The sequence below is a fragment of the Cimex lectularius genome, unplaced genomic scaffold, assembly GCF_000648675.2.
Source record: "Cimex lectularius strain Harlan isolate CLEC.00 unplaced genomic scaffold, Clec_2.1 scaffold88, whole genome shotgun sequence".
Taxonomy (NCBI): Eukaryota; Metazoa; Arthropoda; class Insecta; order Hemiptera; family Cimicidae; genus Cimex; species Cimex lectularius.
The window spans coordinates 335,627-356,146 of record NW_019392660.1 but is presented as its reverse complement, the minus strand read 5'-3'; the positions used below and the strand labels follow the sequence as shown (position 1 = coordinate 356,146).

Here is a 20,520-nt window from a genome sequence, read left to right as displayed (position 1 = left end):
GATAAACGAGTCAGTCACGAGCGGGATTCGAACCCACGCCGCTGCTCTACCACTTGAGCTATCGTGACCTCGATCCACTCGGACACTAACTTCCCATCTCAACCCCACCTTTTGAATTTTCCCTCCTTTTTGCCATTTTTCAAATGTCGTGTAATCAATTTGATTCTCGGCGACAAATGACAATGAAATTTATCTCAACTAAAAATCTTAATTATTTGAATGATATTAATTGGTCAAGCGAATCACGAAAACTAGTGAATTTAATAAGTCACAATGAAGTACATCTTCAATAAAGCTCTCCGTGGCCATTTTATTTGTCGCCAAGAATCAAATAGATTTACACAATATTTGAAAATGGCAAAAAGGAGGGGGAAAAAACGGGTTGAGATGCAAAGTTAGTGTCCGAGTGGATCGACGTCACGATAGCTCAAGTGGGAGAGCAGCGGCGTATCAAGCCGAAGATCGTGGTTTCGAATTCCGCTCGTGACACTGACTTTTTTATCTCAACTAAAAACTTAATTAATTACGAAAGATATTGATTGGTTAATTTTATATCGTATTCGTAAATATTATATCGTATATATATACATATTGTTAGATTAGTGATGTAGAAGACATACCGCAGCTTCAGCACCAGCTCCATGACGTAGTGGTGCAGTCTACTGGTAAAATACAGTTAACACTGTCTATCTATGACCTCACCGAGCTCCCGTTTGTTGGTAGTATTTCCCAACCCACACTTCGCAGTCGCTTTGATTTTAGGAATGTTCTGGTGGGTTAAGAGTAGGCGAGTGCGGTGGAAGATTGATTGTGATGCAGTTCCAACTACAGCTCAAAGATCAGCTGTATTGTGTATGCAGCGTTATCAATGAGAAATAAAACTTAAAGAGACATTTGGTCAAGTATGCACAGACAAAAACGTGCGAAACCGACCGCATTTGCTACTTCCAGCGGAAGAACGAACAACTTGCTGGTTATTAATAGCAAGTACAGGAGCTGTGTTTCTACCACGCATGTTAGGTACAGTAATGATTTCTCGTGTGTTAGCCTTAGATCTTCCCTAGCTTCTTCTCAGGTGGAAGTGAATCATGGTTTAGTCCGACTTTGAGCGGTTCTCAGGAGTTCATTGGTAGAACTCCAAAGCAAATCGTTCGCTTTTGTCGATGGTGACCAGAGAGTAAATCCGGTTTACATCCACAGACGCTACTTTTAAAGAAATCATAAACCGGATCAGTCCTCTATGAAAAGTGACCATCCTAATATTGATGTTAACCACACGCTCACTCGCGGCCAGAACATCGTCGGTTAAGGGATTGCGCGTTGCCTTTCGTCATTTTTTTGTGATCACTGTACAGTTATTTAATTTGTATTTGCGGCAAACATGTTTGGAGAATTAAGGTTCAAATTTATATTTTTATTTATTTACAGTCCAAACAGGTCAGGTACCCAAGCATAGGACAGTCAAGCAACACAACAAAACAATCATTACAATATAAACTACCAAAAAAGGATATAAAAATAAGCGCTTACACTTTTAACAAAAAATTAATATTATAAATAGATTAATAAATAGCACAACAAAAGTAATAAATAAACCCTCAATTACATTTTAAAGCACGTTTAATATTTTTTTTAAATGATCTGAAGAGACGAGGAGAAGGGGTCCGCACTGATAGCGAATTTAAGTAATGCAAAGCTGTGGAGATTGAAGACTGTAACCCGTATTTGGTCCTGTGCCGTGAAGTACCCAACAATTCATGGGTCTGTAGTTGATGCTGGGAACCCTAAAGCAACAAGATGATATCTCCGGGGAGTCAATAAAATTGTGTAGGATCTTATTTAGGAAACCAAAACTCTTCTATCCTCCAGAGAATCCAGGCCTACTAAAGGAAGTCTGGCTTCATAGGAGCAATGGTGGTAGTTCCTATGATTGCATAATTTGTAACACAGGTATTTTGTGGCTTTACCCTTTCTGTCATGTAAGACCCATCTAAAAACTCGGCGACCAAACAACACTGGCATACTCTAGGTGACTGCGCACCAGAGATTGATAGAGTAATTTTATTGCAAAAGGGTTCTTAAAGTCAGCAGTTTGCCTGAGTGCGAATCCTAAATTTTTAAACGATTTATTTATAATGGCATGGATATGGTCCCGAAAATCACAATTCTTATTAAAAATAACCCCGAGATCTGAGATAGTATCTACCTCGTCAATGTGATAACTTTCGATACTCTAAACGAATCGGTCGTAATCGTATTATTTTTTCCTAGATGAACATCAAAATCTTACATTTATTTTCGTTTAATTTCAAATTATTACGCGTACACCAAAGCCAAAAGCGACTCAAGTCATTTGGTAAGAGAATACAATCATTCAACGATTCGACAAGGCGATAAATTTTCAAATCGTCTGCTAACAATGAAAATGAAGAATTAATGAGAGCAAAGGCGAGGTCATTTAAAAAAAAAAAAAAAAAAAAAAAAAAAAAAAAAAAAAAAAAAAAAAAAAAGATCGGACCAGAATGAGAGCCCGGCGGTACACCAGATCGTACGTGGACAGGTTTCGTTAAGCCTTCACCAAATCTCACTACAAAAGACCTCTCAGAAAAAAGGAGTCCACCTATCCCAAAGGGGGTTGGCCCACATCTAGTTTTTTGAGTTTTTTTTGACCAGAATGAAATTTGTCGAAATACCATCTCTGACAGAATGTCCCTTTTCAACCAGACTTACAAATAAATGTTTTTGTTCTTTGGAAATGTTTGCAAACTTACCTCTGAGGCGTCGACGTCGTCGAGAACCGTCCCCACGAATGTCAACTTGTCAACTTCAATGCTCGGTATCAAACTGGTCGGTATCATTGGTCCCATCCCCATCACATGCACTCATTTTTACAAGATGAAAACCGCCAACAAGACAGTGAAGAGAGATGGATTAGTACTGATATTCAGATTAGAAATGTCTGCTCGCTCTGTTACTTAGGTTCCTCGCAATTTTATGAAAACCGGCTTACTCTTACTAGAAAAGTCGTTCCTCCGTCCTCACCTGCACAGTTCTTTTTTTCACTCTTGCGCCGCTAATATTATTGTCTATAATTTTTTTCTCCAATATATGATGACCAATCACAATTAATGTTCAGTAAAATTTAATCAATTACTAATTTGTGAGATGAACTGACAAATTACAAATCATGTTTAGTAAGAGCTATAAACGTTTGTGTTTATGAACTTTAAAATATGATTAATGTTGAAGTTGAGGTTGATTTCGTTTAAAAAAATGTCTACCTTACTGAGTGATTTTTTGTTTTTATAACTTCACACACATCTAATCTCATTTAATACTATCCTGTTTATTATTTTCTTACCTTGTTTTGCACATAAAGTAAATTAGTACCTACTAAATAAAAAATAAAAATACGGCGCTGAATGAGACACAATTCAAGACCGCCAGACTGTGCGGGTTTAGCCGGCACTTAGCGCCGTTGTTTTAATAATTTTACTTCTTACAACGGGACTCTCCGGTTTTTTGATTTGAGTTGATTTTACGACCTTGTTATTTCGTTTATTAATTAATACCTGCACAAAACCGTTAATTCAGCGACAGATGAGGTTGCCACTGTACAGATTCGGGGAACGTGTTGTAAGCAAAAAACCCTTCCCTGTTCACTATTCCCATTACACTTGTAAAGACAAAATTAGATTAATCTTATCCTTGAACTGGAAAGGTTCCATTTCAAACTATAAGTTGTGTTTATAACTAATAAAGTTTAAAAAAAAGACTTTTAATTAGTCAACACAAGTAACTGGCGCAGTCGGTAGGACAAGAGTTTATTTTGCTAGACCGACACTTTTTTAATAAATAAATAAATAAAATAATATTATATAACAATGATGCTACATAAGTTTACATGTAAGGTTATTTATTCTTAAAATAGGTCTGAGGTCAAGAGAAATTTTAAACATTTACAGGTTTCATGTTACAGTATAAAAAGACAATGGCAGGAGCGGGGTTCATTTTTCAAATGTCGTGTAATCAATTTGATTCTCGGCGACAAATGAAATGGCCACGGAGAGCTTTAGTGAAGGGAGACTTCATTTTAAACTTATTCAATTCACTAATTTCGTAGTCCGCTTGACCAATTAATTGTAATATATTAATTGGTCAAGCGGACTACGAAACTAGTAAATTGAATAAGTTATTTCTTTTGTTATGTATTAAACTAGATTTTCTAAAATTATTCTTTAGTAAATAATGTCAGTTCGACGGATATATTACTGATGAAAACTATAATGGTGAGAGAAAAAAGTGTCGTTTCTACCACAAAATATTTTTCACAAAACATAACAACACAAGTAATTAAGGTCTTAAGTTAAGATAAAAAAGTCAGTGTCCCGAGCGGGATTCGAACCCACGACATTCGGCTTGATACGCCGCTACTCTACCACTTTACCTATCGTGACTTCTATCTCCTCGGGCACTAACTTCCCATCTCAACGCACCTTTCGAATTTTGCCAATTTTCAAATCTGTAATCTATTTGATTCTCGGCGACAAGTGAGATGGGAAATTAGTGACCGGGGGGATCGAGGTCAAGATAGCTCAAGTGGTAGAGCAGCGGCGTATCTAGCCGCAGATCGTGGGTTCGAATCCCGTTCGTGCTATTGACTTTTTTATCTCAACTACAAACCTTAATTAATTGTAATATATTAATTGGTCATGCGGACCATGAAATTAGTGAATTTACAGCATAAAATTCATCAACGGTTTAATTTTTTTTAAAATTATAAATTATTATAAAATCCATGCTTAATATTTCATCAGGCTAGCCGGTTTATATTTTGTCTTTTAATTTGTAAGTACGTATATACATGTGAATAAAATTATAAAAAAGAAAAAAAAGAAAGAAAAACCAGAGTTTTCCACAAATTGATTCACCACTTTCACTGTCGGATAATAAAATGTGGATGATAAAAACGACGTATCTTCTTTTCTTTTTAATATTTTTTCTCTCCTTTCTCTCACTCTCGACCTTCCCCTTCTACTGTGTTGTTTCCTCTTTTTCATTCTCCTCCTTGGTTGTTGAGTTGACTTTTTTCACTTCTGTCGGTTGATCTTTGACGCCGTCGTTTTGATAAGCTTTTTCTTCTTCTACTTCGTCCTTTTCCTTCTCGTTCTCTTCCTTTCCTTCTTTCTTAGTTGCCTCCTATTCCATGACTTCGCCGTTGGCACCGCCTTCACTGGGCTTCTCGTATTCAGACGGTTTCTCGTCTTCTTTTACCTCTTCCTTTTTCTCTAATAGTCTTTTATGATAATAATAATAATAATATAAATAATATTAGCGGCGTAAGAGATAAGAGATAATATTTATATATATGTAACCGAACTCGAAAAAAAGGGTTTATTTTTGGTTAAAAAAAGCTATAAAACAAAATATTATCTTAACATCTCAGGATGGTGATTTTCCTGGCGAGGAGTGTATGGTTAAAAAGTAAAAAAAAATATCATTTTATAAGGAGAACATTCATAAAGATTTTATAAACACAAGTAATCAATGTGATACTTTATTTATTTTGATTGATTAAAAGCCCAATCATAGATCAATATAGAACGATAATTAAATTAAGAATGATTAGATTTGAATAAAAATATAACGTATTTATATAAAACATAAATCCATTTCTAAGTTTTATAATTTTTAAAATTAAATTTCACTTTATTTTGATTGATTAAAAGCAACAAGTTACTTTTACTTGTAAAACAATTCTTTTTTAATTTTTTTAAATATTATTTTTCAGGAATCCAATTTAACACATACGTCACGCTGAAACTACAGAATGTGAAGTCAACAACGGTAACAGTTAAAGGCCCAAATCCATCATGGAATCAAGACTTCCTATTGTAAGTATAATTAAACGATAATTATACATATAAATAACATTTATAACGAAAAGTTTAATAAAAAATAATATACTAAAATAACGTTGTCATTAATCTTGCGTTATAATTTGAAAACACAAAATATACAACTTTTTTAAAAAGATGAATAGATGTGATTATATCTTCTCTTGATAATGAATGAAATACGTAAAACGAAACCAAAGAATGTACAATAGTTTGAATCAAAAGGTTTAAAACAAATTTGTTTCAGACTGTTCTGTTCTGCGATATAACGAAACGATGGGTTTAATTACACAAAATCTGGATCAAGGTATGGTCTTGACATAAGACTAAATTAAATTGCTACTGCCCAGCTTTCCAGCAATTTTAAGACTATTATCAGAGCAAAACAATGTTACAGATTATGGTTACAAATTGACATGATTACATTTTTAACAGACACTGCAGTTTTTTCGAACATTGGGACTAAGTCAGACATAGAGAAATTTGAAATCGTTGTGAAAAACTTAATTATGTCAATGGATAGACAGATTTAGGTTTTGCCCTGATGATGACGTTAAAATAGTTCGAATGCTTGGCAATGTCAACTGAATTCAGTTTTTAACAAGATCATACCGCGATCAGAGTATTTGAGTATAAAAGCAGTCGATACATCTAACACTTACTACTGATTTAAATACAAGTGACCCTTCTTGTTCCAGAACAAGTGAACATATGCTACCCAATAACATTTTAATGTTTACGCTCTCGTTTATTGATAACTACTCAAATAGTCAAGGTCCCCTTGCTCATTCCCGTAATATTTAGTGGTGCATAGCTTCTTAGTTCCATCTGAACAGGCAATAGTTTTACTGGATGTGCATGTTTCTTTGATGGCTATTCTTTTGGAGCCCTCTCCAAAAGATAATGCGCCTAAAACTTATAATACAAGTACACATTCCTAAACTTTTGAGTAAGTTTCCTCTAATAGTTGTTCTTGCTCCATGGGGGACATAAATAATCAATAGACCTGGATCCTGTTTGCATGTTGAACAAAGGAAAAATTGCGTTAATTTTATAAATATCGGGATCACTCGGTTTTTTAGGTGATGCTTAGCTTGGGTGCAGTTGAATCAATTGCCCACGCTCAAGACTTGAGGTGTACTTCCCAAACCTGTCCTCACAGCGGAGGGCGGCATTAAACGAAGTCCTAACGTGATGAAAATTAAAGATGGATGGTCAGTTTTAGATTACTGAATGGGTAATAATGTTATCTCTTTTCCTGAGTGTGTCCTGCCTCTGTTATGATGATGAAAAATATCGACCGATCAGTCGTTGAAATACGATTTGAAATAATGGTACTTTTGTAATAATTTCACTAGTTTTCGTGGTCCGCTTGACCAATTAATTTCTGTCAATTAATTAAGGTTTTTAGTTGAGATAAAAAAGTCAGTGTCACGAGCGGGATTCGAACCCACGACCTTCAGCTTGATACACCGCTACTCAAACACTTGAGCTATCGTGACCTCGACCCATTCAGACGCAAACTTCCCATCTCAACCCCACTTTTTTGAATTTTCACTCTTTTTTGCCATTTTTCTAATGCCGTGTAATCTATTTAATTCTCGGCGACAAAGGAAATTGCCACAGAGAGTTGTATTGAAGATATACTTCATTTTAACTTATTACATTCACTAGTTGTCGTGGTCCACTTGACCAATTAATATATTTCAATTGATTAAGGTTTTTAGTAGATATAAAAAAAGATGGAAAATGGCAAAAAGGAGAGAAAGATAAGATAGGAAGTTTGTGTCCGAGTGGATCGAGGTCACGATAGTTCAAGTGGTAGAGCAGCGGCGTATCTAGCCGAAGATCGTGGTTCGAATCTCACTCGTGCCATTGACTTCTTTTTCAAAATGGTGAACGTTATATTGCTACTCAGTTGTGTACGCCGATGCCTACCTATAATCAGGTACCGGGGGCGTCATATCGCTCTACCTTCTTTCTTTTAAACTGAACTTCAAAGAACCAGTGCGTAGCTTAAAATTATAAACACTGCTCTTGTTCTATATTTCTGATTGTTAGTAGCGGTAAAAATAATAACTTAAACAGCACACTGCTTTTATGAAGTTAAATCTAAACAATTAATTAAATTGTTTTGTCACGAGCGGGATTCGAACCCACGATCTTCGGCGATAGCCGCTGCTCTACCACTTGAGCTCTCTCCAGCTCGATCCAGTCGGACACTAACTTTCCATCTCAACCCCACCTTTTTGAATTTTCCCTCCTTTTTTCAAATGTCGTGTAAACTATTTGATTCTCGGCGACAAGTGAAATGGCCACGGAGAGCTTTAGTGAATGTATACTTCATTTGAACTTATTAAATTCACTAGTTTTCGTGGTCCGCTTGACCAGTTAGTATCTTTCAAATAATTAAGGTTTGTAGTTGAGATAAAAAAAGTCTGTGTCACGAACGCTTGTCAGCTCAAGTCGTAGAGCAGCGGCTATCTAGCCGAAGATCGTGGGTTCGAATCCTGCTCGTTACACTGACTTTTTTATCTCAACTAAAAATCTTAATTAACTGAAAAGCACAATTAATATTGTATGACATACTGGGGTATTATGGAAAACTGTCGTGAGAGGAAGAATTAAAACAAAAGTGAAATATGACGAGATAATTATAAAGTATTATATTCAATAAAACAGCCCTGTTCCCTCTAAAATTTGGAACAGGGGTCCCAGACACCTGATGCTACTACACGCTCTATATATGGACCCAACGAATTGCACCCGTTAAATAATTGGGACTGATCGAATAACTATTATCTACACTCTAACAACATAAATGGGATTTTTCCCAAAGTATGTGATGATCACCTAGATCCTCCAAGGGACATCCTTGGTGTATCAGATATAAAATGTCAGATCGTTTAGTTCAATTTAGCAGTCAAACTGACCAGCTTGGACTATAAAAAATTATATTCAAATTAATTAATTTAAAAGTTCACTATATTCAGCTAGGAGGACCAATTTTGTAGAATTAAGCAAATATTCACTCGAGAACGTGCATTCATTTTATTGTTTTACAACTAGGGTATGCGCAATTTCATTTAATTAAACGTCTAGAGGATTGTTGTGTTTGACACATTTATTTTATGTTTTAGCTTTTATGTATGAGAATACGTTTCTTATACGTTATAACAATTGTAGTAGCAGAAAAACTTGTTTTACATCGCCGTCATTTAGTGATCTCAATCTGAAATATTTATTACGAAAAGTAACAATTAAATGCTTATTAGTTTCAGTCCCAATAAAACTATTTATTTTATTAACTGCCCAATTTGGCTGATCATTTAGAGAATAAAATAAATGTATTGTGGCCGTTACGCCATTGTATACTTTGTAGAAGTCCCATCAGAGGTTATAGTCGAAGTGACCGTATATCTTTGGGGGGATCCTAGATAAATAGTTATACTCTCAAGTCCTGAGAGAAAGAGAGAGAGAGGGAGAGAGAGAGAGTGAGTGAGAGAGTTCTCTTATATTTCTCCCAATTTTGTTTGTACTGTTGAAAAATTTTTAAATTTAATTGGCTCACTTATAAAATAAAATTAAAGGCAATATTATTTTTTATTCAATTCATTTTTCAATTTTGTTCAATTGTATTCACATTTCTGATAAAGTATAGTTTTCCTGTGTCCGGTTTGGTCCTTTCATATATCATTTATTTTTCCTTACGAACGAATGAAACGGAATTATGACAGAGCCAGAAGACGAGAGAACTACAACATTGGCGACTTAGTATTGCTGAAATCTCATTATTTATCAGACAAGGCACATTCTATAACAGCAAAATTAATGCCACGTTTTAATGGTCCGTTCAAAATTAAAAACATTGTGTCCAAGGTTTCGTATGTGTTGGAAAATGTGGAAACAAAGGCAGTAGTGAGAGCTCATGTGACCCAAATAAAAAGATTTAAGGGCGATACAACAATGTAGTCAGAATGAATATAGATTAACGTAAATAGTTTAATAATTACCTTTTCAAGGATATCCGAATGCGAGAAAAATCCGACACTTGAAGAAGGGCCTAACGAAAACTGACTACCGTGAATAAGTTATTTGTAAACAAAACTTGGTAAATAAATCCGAACTGATAAACAGATCACACAGCATTCTGCAAATTGTAAATAGTAAATGTAAACAAACAAATTATGTGTATCTCAATTAATCTATCATGCATTTTGAATTAACCTGTTTAAAAAAAAAAAAAAAATGCCACGAAAGTAAACCGTCAAGCACTCACAAAAAAAAAAGACATCCTTTTCTCAAGCAGACGATGAACTGATCTACCACAGTCAACAGGACCACTGCAGTCAGCAACGTCTTTCAAGAATGAGATTGATCAACTCTACCCTCGCTCCGGGGAAAACGGCATTTTCTTTGGAGAGTGGCCATCTTGTCATGAAAATCACGACAATTTTGATTTAATTGACTTTTTGTTTATCTTTTTGTTATGTTTTAATTTTCAAGTTAAATTATTATTATTAACAATGAAGTAAACTTTATTAATTTTCAAACAAACAATAATTTATTTAGAAAAAATCTTATTTTTTATTTATTTAAATTGTTCAGTCAAGAAAATTTTATTAATTTGTTATTTCGATGTGTATTATGTATATAAAAACGTAAATAGTTCATTTGCCAAACAAATAGTTTGAAAAACTAGCGCTGCTTTCGCCATAACGTGTAGTACCTTGAAGGCAGTCGTAGAGTCTACTTCATTATGAACTATCGTTAACAGGTTGGCAAAAGAAAATATTTTAATTCTTTTTTTGTATGATTATTTTGATTGAGATTTTTTTTTATATTTTGTTTCGAAGATTTTGAGTTTGTTTGTTTATTTTTTATAAAGGAATATAAATTTTTGTTGTAATTCGGATTTCGTTTTTATTTGTATTATTTCCACTGCGCAGCAAGGATCTGCTGAATATTATTTTTTATTAGTGTCCCATTCGGCAGTGTCCGAATAAAAGATACCACATACCTTCATTACAATTCGTCTTATTACAGTTGGTTATTCATTTAAACTCACAAATAAAAAATTTAGAAAACTTACAAAATACCTGCTCTCTTAGAAAACAATAAATATCTCTTTGAAACCTTGGAGCGCATTTCTCAAATACAAAAAAGAGCTGGCTGTGGAAGAAGATATGGGAAATAAAAGGAGTAGCCTTATCTAAGACCCCAATCTAGGCATCTTGCATGGAAGAGTTCATGGACAGCCTCTCCTCCCCCGTCCGCAACAGAAGAAATTAGAACGGATAAATCCAGCAGAAGAAACCACCGAGATCGGAAAACCATTCGACATCTTGGAACTAAAAAGGGCGATATCATCAAATTCAAACACCACTCCCGGATGCGATGGCATCATATGATCCGCTATCTCCCGGTTAACGCCAACAATCACTACTGGATACTATATACTAAATAACATCTGGCTGAAAGAGGAAAATATCCCTCAATAGAACGACCAACGGATGATCTCGGAGTAAGCAATCGTCCCGATGCCGTTCCTTGAATCTAGATAGCAGATCTAAAAAAAGAGCTGGCCAATCAGCAAGCTTTCCGAAGGTGGGACAGGTTATTGAAGATCTTTGAAAGAGCGTAAGCCATTGGGCATACCAGGTGGTCTTATACCTGATGACTTTGATCGCAGTTATTTTTGCCAATTTTATGTAAGGGGAATTCAAAATTTTGAAAATACATGAAAAGTGAAGTTTTAAGGTATATACGTAAATCAGGTCAGTGGACGTTTCTAAATAAATCATGTAGTTTGGGGTAGGGTTAGGAAAAGCAAATGACTTACGAATAAAAAATCTTTGGAATTTGTCGTCTTCTTCATATTGTTAATAGCCCCATATCTGGCAACAGTAACAGATGACTGGCCGACATACCGAGTTGAATACGTTAAATTTCACGTGGATCGGAACCACTTCCTGTTTCATCAATGGAGCCCAGGTTTTACAGAGAGCAAGGTTCGCATATGATATTTTCTTTTTCGGACGGAGTGACCACGGCCGATATGGATCATGTCCTTCTTGCATGTCCCTTACACTCCCCCTATAGATAAAACCTATACCACACACTGATTTTGAGTGATACAGCCTTCCCCACCAGAAGCAGTATAATTGTGACTAAAGTGAAAAATCTGGACGTAGTACAAGCCTTGTATAAATATGTCAGATAGCAAATTAACAATTTGAATGCAGCCTAAGACACTAAGCCTAATCTCCAGATGGGTGGCGAGGCGGAGCGACTTCCCCAGGGTCGTCTGGCCTGGGACATGCTCGCCTCACTCCGCTACTTACCATCTCAGAAGAAAAAACATGTACCTTTGAGATTTAAAAAATATTTAATAGCTGGGGTAAACGTAATAGTACTCCCTCAACAAGGCTTGAGAGCAACAATTACTTATTTATCCCAGATCTATCTAACTACAATATCTAGAGAGTTTTTACAAATATACAATCGATTAAATAATAACAGTACAGGACAATTCTCCTACTGGAGAAAATTTTACTCTACTTAGTTTAACAAAAGTTGAAAAATGAAACTAGTTAGCCATAAATGTTAATTATAACACACATCAAAACGTTCTGTTGTGAGATAGTAAATTAAATATTCCACTCAAAGTTGAGAGTTTGGGTTCTTGATAATTAGTTTACTTTTCACACACAAAAAATGGTATAAATTTATGTAGATTTTTAGAGCTTTGAGTCGTTTGGAAAGGGAAAACGAGATCCCGGTGCTTCGGGTTGTTCCTGTTCAGTTCCGGGCCGCTTCCCGGCGGTGATAGTCCCCTGGATTTTATGACGGTTGGGTCCCGTAGAGTTGTAAATGCAGGACATGCAAACCTTTCATGGAATGAGCAGGTGAGTAGGAATGTTCACAAAAAAGGGCAAATTTCGGTTAGTTCTTTCAGACAGACGTGGATGCCTTTTATTACAAATTTCTCTTCAAGCATTAACGGGTTCTCTATTTTATGTTATTAGAAGTGAGGAAAAAGATGAATAAAACTCCTCAAATGTTTTATTTTATATCTTCGTTATTTACGTACGAAGACTCAATTTGTGTCACTATGTATACTTTAGATAATTCTAAATCATCGCAAAATTTCCAGTCCATTGATTATGTCCTTTCAATGTTATTTTGTGATGCAATTTATTGGTAAAAAAAGTTTTACTTCGTTTTTACCTTATGCCACAATTTTTATCTTTTCTTTTTTGTCCGACGCTGAGTGAAAGCAACCTTTGCAATTACTAATTCACAAAAACACACGGCTATCACAAAATAATTATGAAGTTTTGTATTAGTCATTCTCTTAAAAAAGTAGTTAATTTAGATTTATAAATGACCCCATAATCAAAATTTTGCTAAAAATTGCCTTTTTTCAATTTTTGGGCACTTCGTTCTGGAACGATTATGAATTATAATAAATACTTCTAAATATTATCTTTTATACAAAACATTTTAGTTTACCTTTCAATTAATTAAGGTTTTAGTTAAGATAAAACAGTCCATGTCAGGAGCGGGATTCGAACCCATGATCTTTGGCTACATACGCCGCTGCTCTACCAATTCATCTCAAATTCAATAGGTAGGGTTGAGATGGGAAGTTAGTGTCCAAGTGGATCGAGGTCGCGATAGCTCAAGTGGTAGAGCAGCGTCGTATCTAGCCGAAGGTCGTGGGTTCGAATCCCGCTCGTGACACTGACTTTTTTATCTCAAATAAAAACCTTAATTAATCAAAATATATTTATTGGTCAAGCGGACCAGGAAAACTATTGATTTTAGTTTATATTGAATTTTGTAGGAGTTAGGACCTATGAAATTTAATATGTCCAACTAAATTTTCGTCAAATTTATTTCTACGAATTTAAATTTCGGTGAAGTGCGTAGAAACCGCGCGTAGCATCAATGCTATAAGGGAAGCATTAGCGAATGCACGGTGCAGCGTTGGTTTCAGAAATTTCGTCTTGGAGATTTCCATGTCGAAGGCAGGGAAGGTTGTAGTAGGCAATCCATTTTGGAGACGACCAACTCAAAACTTCGATTGAAGAAAATTCACGTAAGACAACACGGGAAGTTGCATCTGGAGCAAATTGGTAAAGAAGCTCGAAAAGTGGGTACCGCCCAAACTAACTAAAGAAATCGACGCTTTGAAATTTGCACTTCTCTTTTGTTGCGCCATCAAGATTATAAACCCCGTCTTAGTTTATTCAGTCTAAAAACTTTAGAGATAATAACAAATAAAATCCACGAGCGCCATATAGTCTTTGACTTTCAACGGGGAACAAAGTATTGGCTGCCAGAAGATTAGTTCGCGTGAAACTGGAGGGCTCTCTAATTAACAATTAAATTATGGACTACAAACCATGAAATAAATTTGTAGAGATTAGTGACCGTTAATCGTTACACAGAAGACAAACACTTTGAGTGAGTAGAAATACTTTGTTTGAATGTAAAATATATTTTGCATTGTATAAATTCACTTTTCCACATCCTAAATGTATTTGTTAAATGTAAACATTGTTTGTAAATCCCAGGCCCTGAATATGATCTCAATAAAAGATCGAAACGTTGGCACGATAAAGAAAATGTTTTTCTGAAACCTACCCGACCGCATCTCACGATATCTGAATAACCATGAAATAAAGGTTAACTAATTATATATTTACAACAAACAAAGAAAACAAAGGTTAATATAAGCAATAAAACTTAACTTAATCCCTAAAGTGAATTAGGCCTTTTAATTTTAAGTAAAGTGCACCCTCACTTGACGAGACGGTACATCCGACAATACGGCTACACTCGAAGTGGAAGCTGTGATTGACAATCTTTCCAAAAGGATAGACCAATCCTAAATTCCTTCCTCCATCCACGATTTACGGCCGATACCTAAACTCGGCGTCTTCATTCTCCAACCCCATCGCTTTCCAATTCGTGGAGGAACTAGTTAGGGCTTCGTCGATCGAATCATCACCTGCGATGAGAATTGGATTCGTACGAAAACAGGATGGGTACTAGTTTGGACAAGGAAAAAGATCGATTCATATCTACGAGCGCAAGGGCGTGTCTAGCACGTAGCGTGGCAGACACGGCACAGACACTAAGTACCATGATAATCACACTCAAGTACAGACCAACGAACTACCATTTTTTTTCGACTGAAGCGCTTGCTGCTGTAGCAATGTTATTTGAAGAAAAATAGAATGAAGAGTATGCAGAAGTGGATCTAAAGAAAAGGGTTCATTCGATGAACGTGAAACGAAAAAAGAGGGTGTTCGGGCGCGTCTTCGTCAGCGAAGAGCCCGATTTATGACGAACACTGTATCCATCTATCTACAACCCCTATCTTCTCAAAATTCACCAATCACAACACGCTTCCTTCCTTTTTCCTCAAAAACCCATCCCTTCCAGCCTTTTTCGGGCTCTCTTCTTCGCCAGCTCTCGAAGCGAGCACACCTCCTATCGCCCTATCTTCCCAAAGTGTTGCACAACAGTAATTAACCACCGCTTAAGATCTCCCTTTCATCGCTGCTTTCTTAAAGTTTCATCGCCACTCGAATCTCCGTGGATTCCTCTTTCAAATCACCATACGATCTTCAATTCCGCATGCATCCAATCTCCCGACCGCGTAGTCACAAGTCATCGCCCAGTTTCGTTAACATCTCGTTCTCCTCTCGTTATTCATTCGACATTTCAACTTTATCTCATCTCCATTTAACCATCTACCATCACCATAATCCTACGAACGAATCATCCATCATCATCCCCGGAAGACTCCTCATCTCGATGACATCGCCACCTGGATTCCATCATCCATCGTCATCGCCTCTATTGAAGTTAGGCCTCGACCAACGCATCATATCGCCTTCAGACTTTCATCGCCATCAAGCCTTCATCCCTTCAGATGCATTCATCGCTCTCCGGCCTTCATCGCCTTCAAAGGCGTTCATCGTTCGCAGACCGTCATCGCCTTCAGGTCTCCTATACGATCGCCATCCAACTTCTAACCCTTAGGAATTTCATTAAACAGTGAGTCTTCAATTACTCCTTTCGTTCATTATTTATTCCTTCATTTAATTCTTCCTAAACAGACATCTATCAATATAACCTAATCAATCGGCAATCTTCCATTCCCGTTGTTGCCGGCACCATTTTGTATTTGGCCGCTGACGAACAACAGAGGGAGAGTTTCACACACTTTTTTAAGTAGCTTGAAGAAGATAAAGAAAGATTTTTCAAATATTAAAGTTATACATATTTTGTAAAATAAAAAAATAAAGACTTGAATATGTACTGATCAGCGATTCGGATTTTAACCCGAATTCGTATTAGCGCAAGTTCGGTTTACCAAGACTGGATATTATAATTAAAATTTTAATGCAATTTATTATAGGTAGGCCTAAGCTATTGGAATTGCACAAATCTTGTCTTTCATTTATTCCTACTAACCGTATTGAACCGTACAGCCAAGAAAAGACAACCGCAGGCACATGCCGGAGGTGTGTGTTGCGAGTTGGAGTTTTCTTGTATTCGATTATATCAACTAGATCTCAGATTTCTATCGCTCCAGAAATTGTATCCAATGTGTGAAAACCTTTTTAAAAATATTAAAACATTGAAAACAATTCTGGAGAATGATTATTCAGAAATCGTGAGATGGTCTGGTGTGATGTGGTTTCAGAAAAACATTTTCTTTATCGTGCCAACGTTTCGATCTTTATTGAGATCATCTTCAGGGCCTGGGATTTACAAACATTGTTTAAATTTAACAAATACATAAAGGATGTGGAAAAAAGTGAATTGATACAATACAAAACAATATTTTTTATTACAGTTAATTAAGGTTTTTAGTTGAGATGAAAAAAAGTTAATGGCACGAGCGGGATTCGAACCCACGATCTTCGGCTAGATACTCCGCTGTTCTACCACTTGAGCTATCGTGACCTCGATCCATTCGGACATCAACTTCCTATCTCAACCCTACCTTATGAGTTTTCCCTCCTTTTTGCCATTTTTCAAGTTTTGTTCATCCCAACTAAAAACCTTAATTAATTGTAATGTATTAATTGGTCAAGCGGACCACGAAATTAGTGAATTTAATAAATATTTTTTATATTCAATCAAAGTATTTCTACTCACTCAAACTGTTTGTTTTCTGCGTTTTTTACGCAATTCTCGGGTGGATTAACAAAATTCTTTTTTTTTCTTCTTTTTCTTGTTAATTCTCCACGCGTATGAAAAGGTAAATACAACGAAGAAAAATAAATGAGGTTGCCACCATCTGAAGGAATTAAAAGTGTTGATAAAGCTGACAAGCAAGCTGCAATAAAACAGAGAATGAAAATAATTACTTAAAATAATTGGCAAACTTTAATCAAGAATTCTGTAAAAAATAGGGTAAAATAATTTTGACTATTATGTAAATTTTTAAAAGTTAAGATAAAAATAACTTATGTAGTAAATACACAACGTCTCCAAGGTGACACCTGCCATGCAAATACATTTATTATTATTAAGCCCCGTTTTTATGATAAATGACAAGATGTTGTCCCGTGACTTGCTTGACAACCTTATAATATGAACCAGCAAAAGAAAATCGCTTTATAGATGCATGCTTATTTTTCGAAGAAATCAGTCTATCTAAAGCAAATTTTATAATCTTCTTGATAAAAAGAATCGACAAAAATTACATGCTGTAAAAAAATTACTTTCCCGAGCAAGAAAACATTTTGATGCGAAATACTTTTTTATTTGAAAAAACTACGTTGGAGTAATAGATAGACGAAATTAAGGATTCCGCCTCCTAATTTATTCCAGGGGAAATGTATTTGCATTAAGTACATTTTTATTCTCTTTCCTTTAAAAAACATTTTCTAGAACATGTAATTACAAAAAAATTAAGATTTTATCTTTAGCTTTAAACGCCTGTAATCACCATACCTGTTATATACTGTTATATATTTCTACAAACAAAATTGTCTTCGCAGTGTTTAAACCTAATTGATCCTTGATTTCTCTTTTTGCTCTCGATTGCTCTTACGATGTTTTAGTTTTAACGAACCAGTTGACATTTTTCTACATTTCAGTTCTTTTCTCAAAATAAATAACTCATATTCCTTTTGAAAAATGTAAATATCATTTCTGTTTTACATTTTTGCTACGACTATACAAATAATGTGTGAGATATAGAAGTATGTAATAATAAACATTTGTTTCAAATATTTACATTTACATCAACAAATTATATTTATTTTAAATGTTTACCATTAGTGTTAACATTGTTCTACATTAATTCCATTATATTTCGTGGTCCGATTGACTAAAAAGCTTTTTTCAATTAATTAATCTTTAGTAAGGTATTGATTGAAATGAAAAATTCAGTGTCACGAGCGGGATTCGAACTCACTACCTTCGGATAAATACACCGCTGCTCTACCACTTGAGCTATCGTGACTTCGATCCAATCGGACACTAAATTCCCATCTCAACCACACCTCCCTATTAACCCTTCTTTTTGCTTTTTTTTAAATTCAAAAGGTAGGTTGAGATGGGAGGTTGCGTATTTTGCCGAAGGTCGTGGGTTTGAATCCTGCTCGTGACACTAACTTTTTCATTTCAACGCTAGATAAGCCGCTGCTCTACGACTTGAGCTGTCGTGACTTCGACCCTCTCGGACACTAACTTCCCATCTCAACCTCACCTTTCGAATTTTCCCTTCTTTTTGCCATTTTTTTGTCGTAACTGGCTGAAGGTCGTGTGTGCTTGTGACACTGATTTTTTATCTCAACAAAAAACCTTAATTAATTGAAAGATATAAATTGGTCAAGCGGACCACGAAAACTAGTGAATTGAATACGTTAAAATGAAGTATATCTTCAGTAAAGCTCTCCATGGCCATTTCATTTGTCGACGAGAATCAAATCCTGATTACACGACATTTGAAAAATGGCAAAAAGGGAGGAAAATTCAAAAGACTATATGGGTAAAAAACATGCAATATAAACTACTCAAAATACTATGACTTACCAAAACATTCAGCCAATTATGCTTTTGATTCTTCATTACTTTAGAAAACGTAACGACAGAATTAAGCTTTTAAATACAAAAAGAGGTCCGTTTATACAATAATATGTCGCTATATTACAAAGACAAGGAAAATGTGTTGGCGATTTAAATAACTCAATCAATCGTTTATTTCTGTGATCGCATGATGGCCAAAAAAGGGTGGATCGCATGTGGGAGCTTTTGCCGTCGTGACTACCCAGCGATGAAAATAAAACAGTGACAATTCTCAGAATATTACCTTTAGGGCTGTGCATGGCACAGTTGTTTGGAGGTGATGTTAAATCTTCCTGGCAACAAGAAAATATTTTCCGAGTTTATATGTGAAATACGGCTAGCGTGGAAAACCGATCTGGTTGTCGATCAATATCTTTCTTGGTCATAAAAGTAGTAAGACTTAAAGTATTTATTAAAGGTATTAAAACTGCTATATACTTCGAACGGTATAGGCTTGTCAAAGGTTTGGACATGATGGTTTGCTATTTTTTCCTTCCGAAGGGCATCCGACAACTTGGCCATTTCAGCCTCGAGCGCATGCGAAATACAGCAACCCACACTCAATAAGCACTCGCGCATATAATTACATTCACACCTATATATAATGCAATCTTTCAATTTAGTAGATGAAGTGCTCAATAACAAACTAATCTAATTTGGGTCGACCCATGTCATGTGCACTACTCCAGGGACGATGTGGATGTTAATTCACCATCAGCCCCTCCCCATACACTCAAAGTAATTCTTAAGTTATGTTTTTTCCTTTTATATAAATAGTTCTTTTTAGGTTGTACAACAAACATTAGTCGACAGTATATGGGTAGGGAACCTGAAACATCTATATCACACTTTTGTACTCATTTAAATTTATTTGTAAAAAAAATATTCTTGTTTTTAAATACACTCACATACAAAACACATATTTCGACGGCTTTATACAGTAAAACCTTCCTATTTCCCCTTCCATCATGGATAATTTTGAAAAAACCTTTTCAAATCAAACAACAAATTAATTAAATCTTTAAATTCACAAATTTCGTGGTCCGCTTGACCAATTAATATATTACAATTAATTAAGGTTTTTAATTGAGATAAAAAGTCAATGGCACGAGCGGGATTCGAACTCACGATCTTCGGCTGGATACGCCGCTGCTCTACCACTTGAGCTATCGTGACCTCGATCCACTCGGACACCAACTTCCCATCTCAACCGCACCTTTTAATAAAAATTCAAAAGGTGCGGTTGAGATGGGAAGTTGGTGTTTGAGTGGATCGAGGTCACGATAGCTCAAGAGGTAGAGCAGCGGCGTATCAAGCTGAAGATCGTGAGTTCGAATCTCGCTCGTGCCATTGACTTTTTTATCTCAACTAAAAACCTTAATTAATTGTAATATATTAATTGGTCAAGCGGACCACGAAATTTGTGAATTTAAAAATTTAAAATGAAGTATACTTCACTTAAGCTCTCCGTGGCCATTTCATTTGTCGTAGAGAATCCAATCCGATTACATGACATTTG

At 35.6% G+C, this 20,520-nt stretch overlaps 1 protein-coding gene across 4 annotated transcripts in view; it reads left to right on the top strand.

Annotated features, from left to right (window-relative positions):
• LOC106668030 (phorbol ester/diacylglycerol-binding protein unc-13-like) overlaps positions 1-20,520 on the top strand; it is a 210,494-nt gene that overhangs the window by 108,129 nt on the left and 81,845 nt on the right. For all 4 annotated transcript variants that reach the window (XM_024224843.1, XM_014396429.2, XM_024224841.1 and 1 more), the window contains exon 4: positions 5,792-5,894. In XM_024224843.1, coding sequence (XP_024080611.1) covers positions 5,792-5,894 — 103 coding nt within the window. The remainder of the gene's footprint in view (positions 1-5,791; positions 5,895-20,520) is intronic.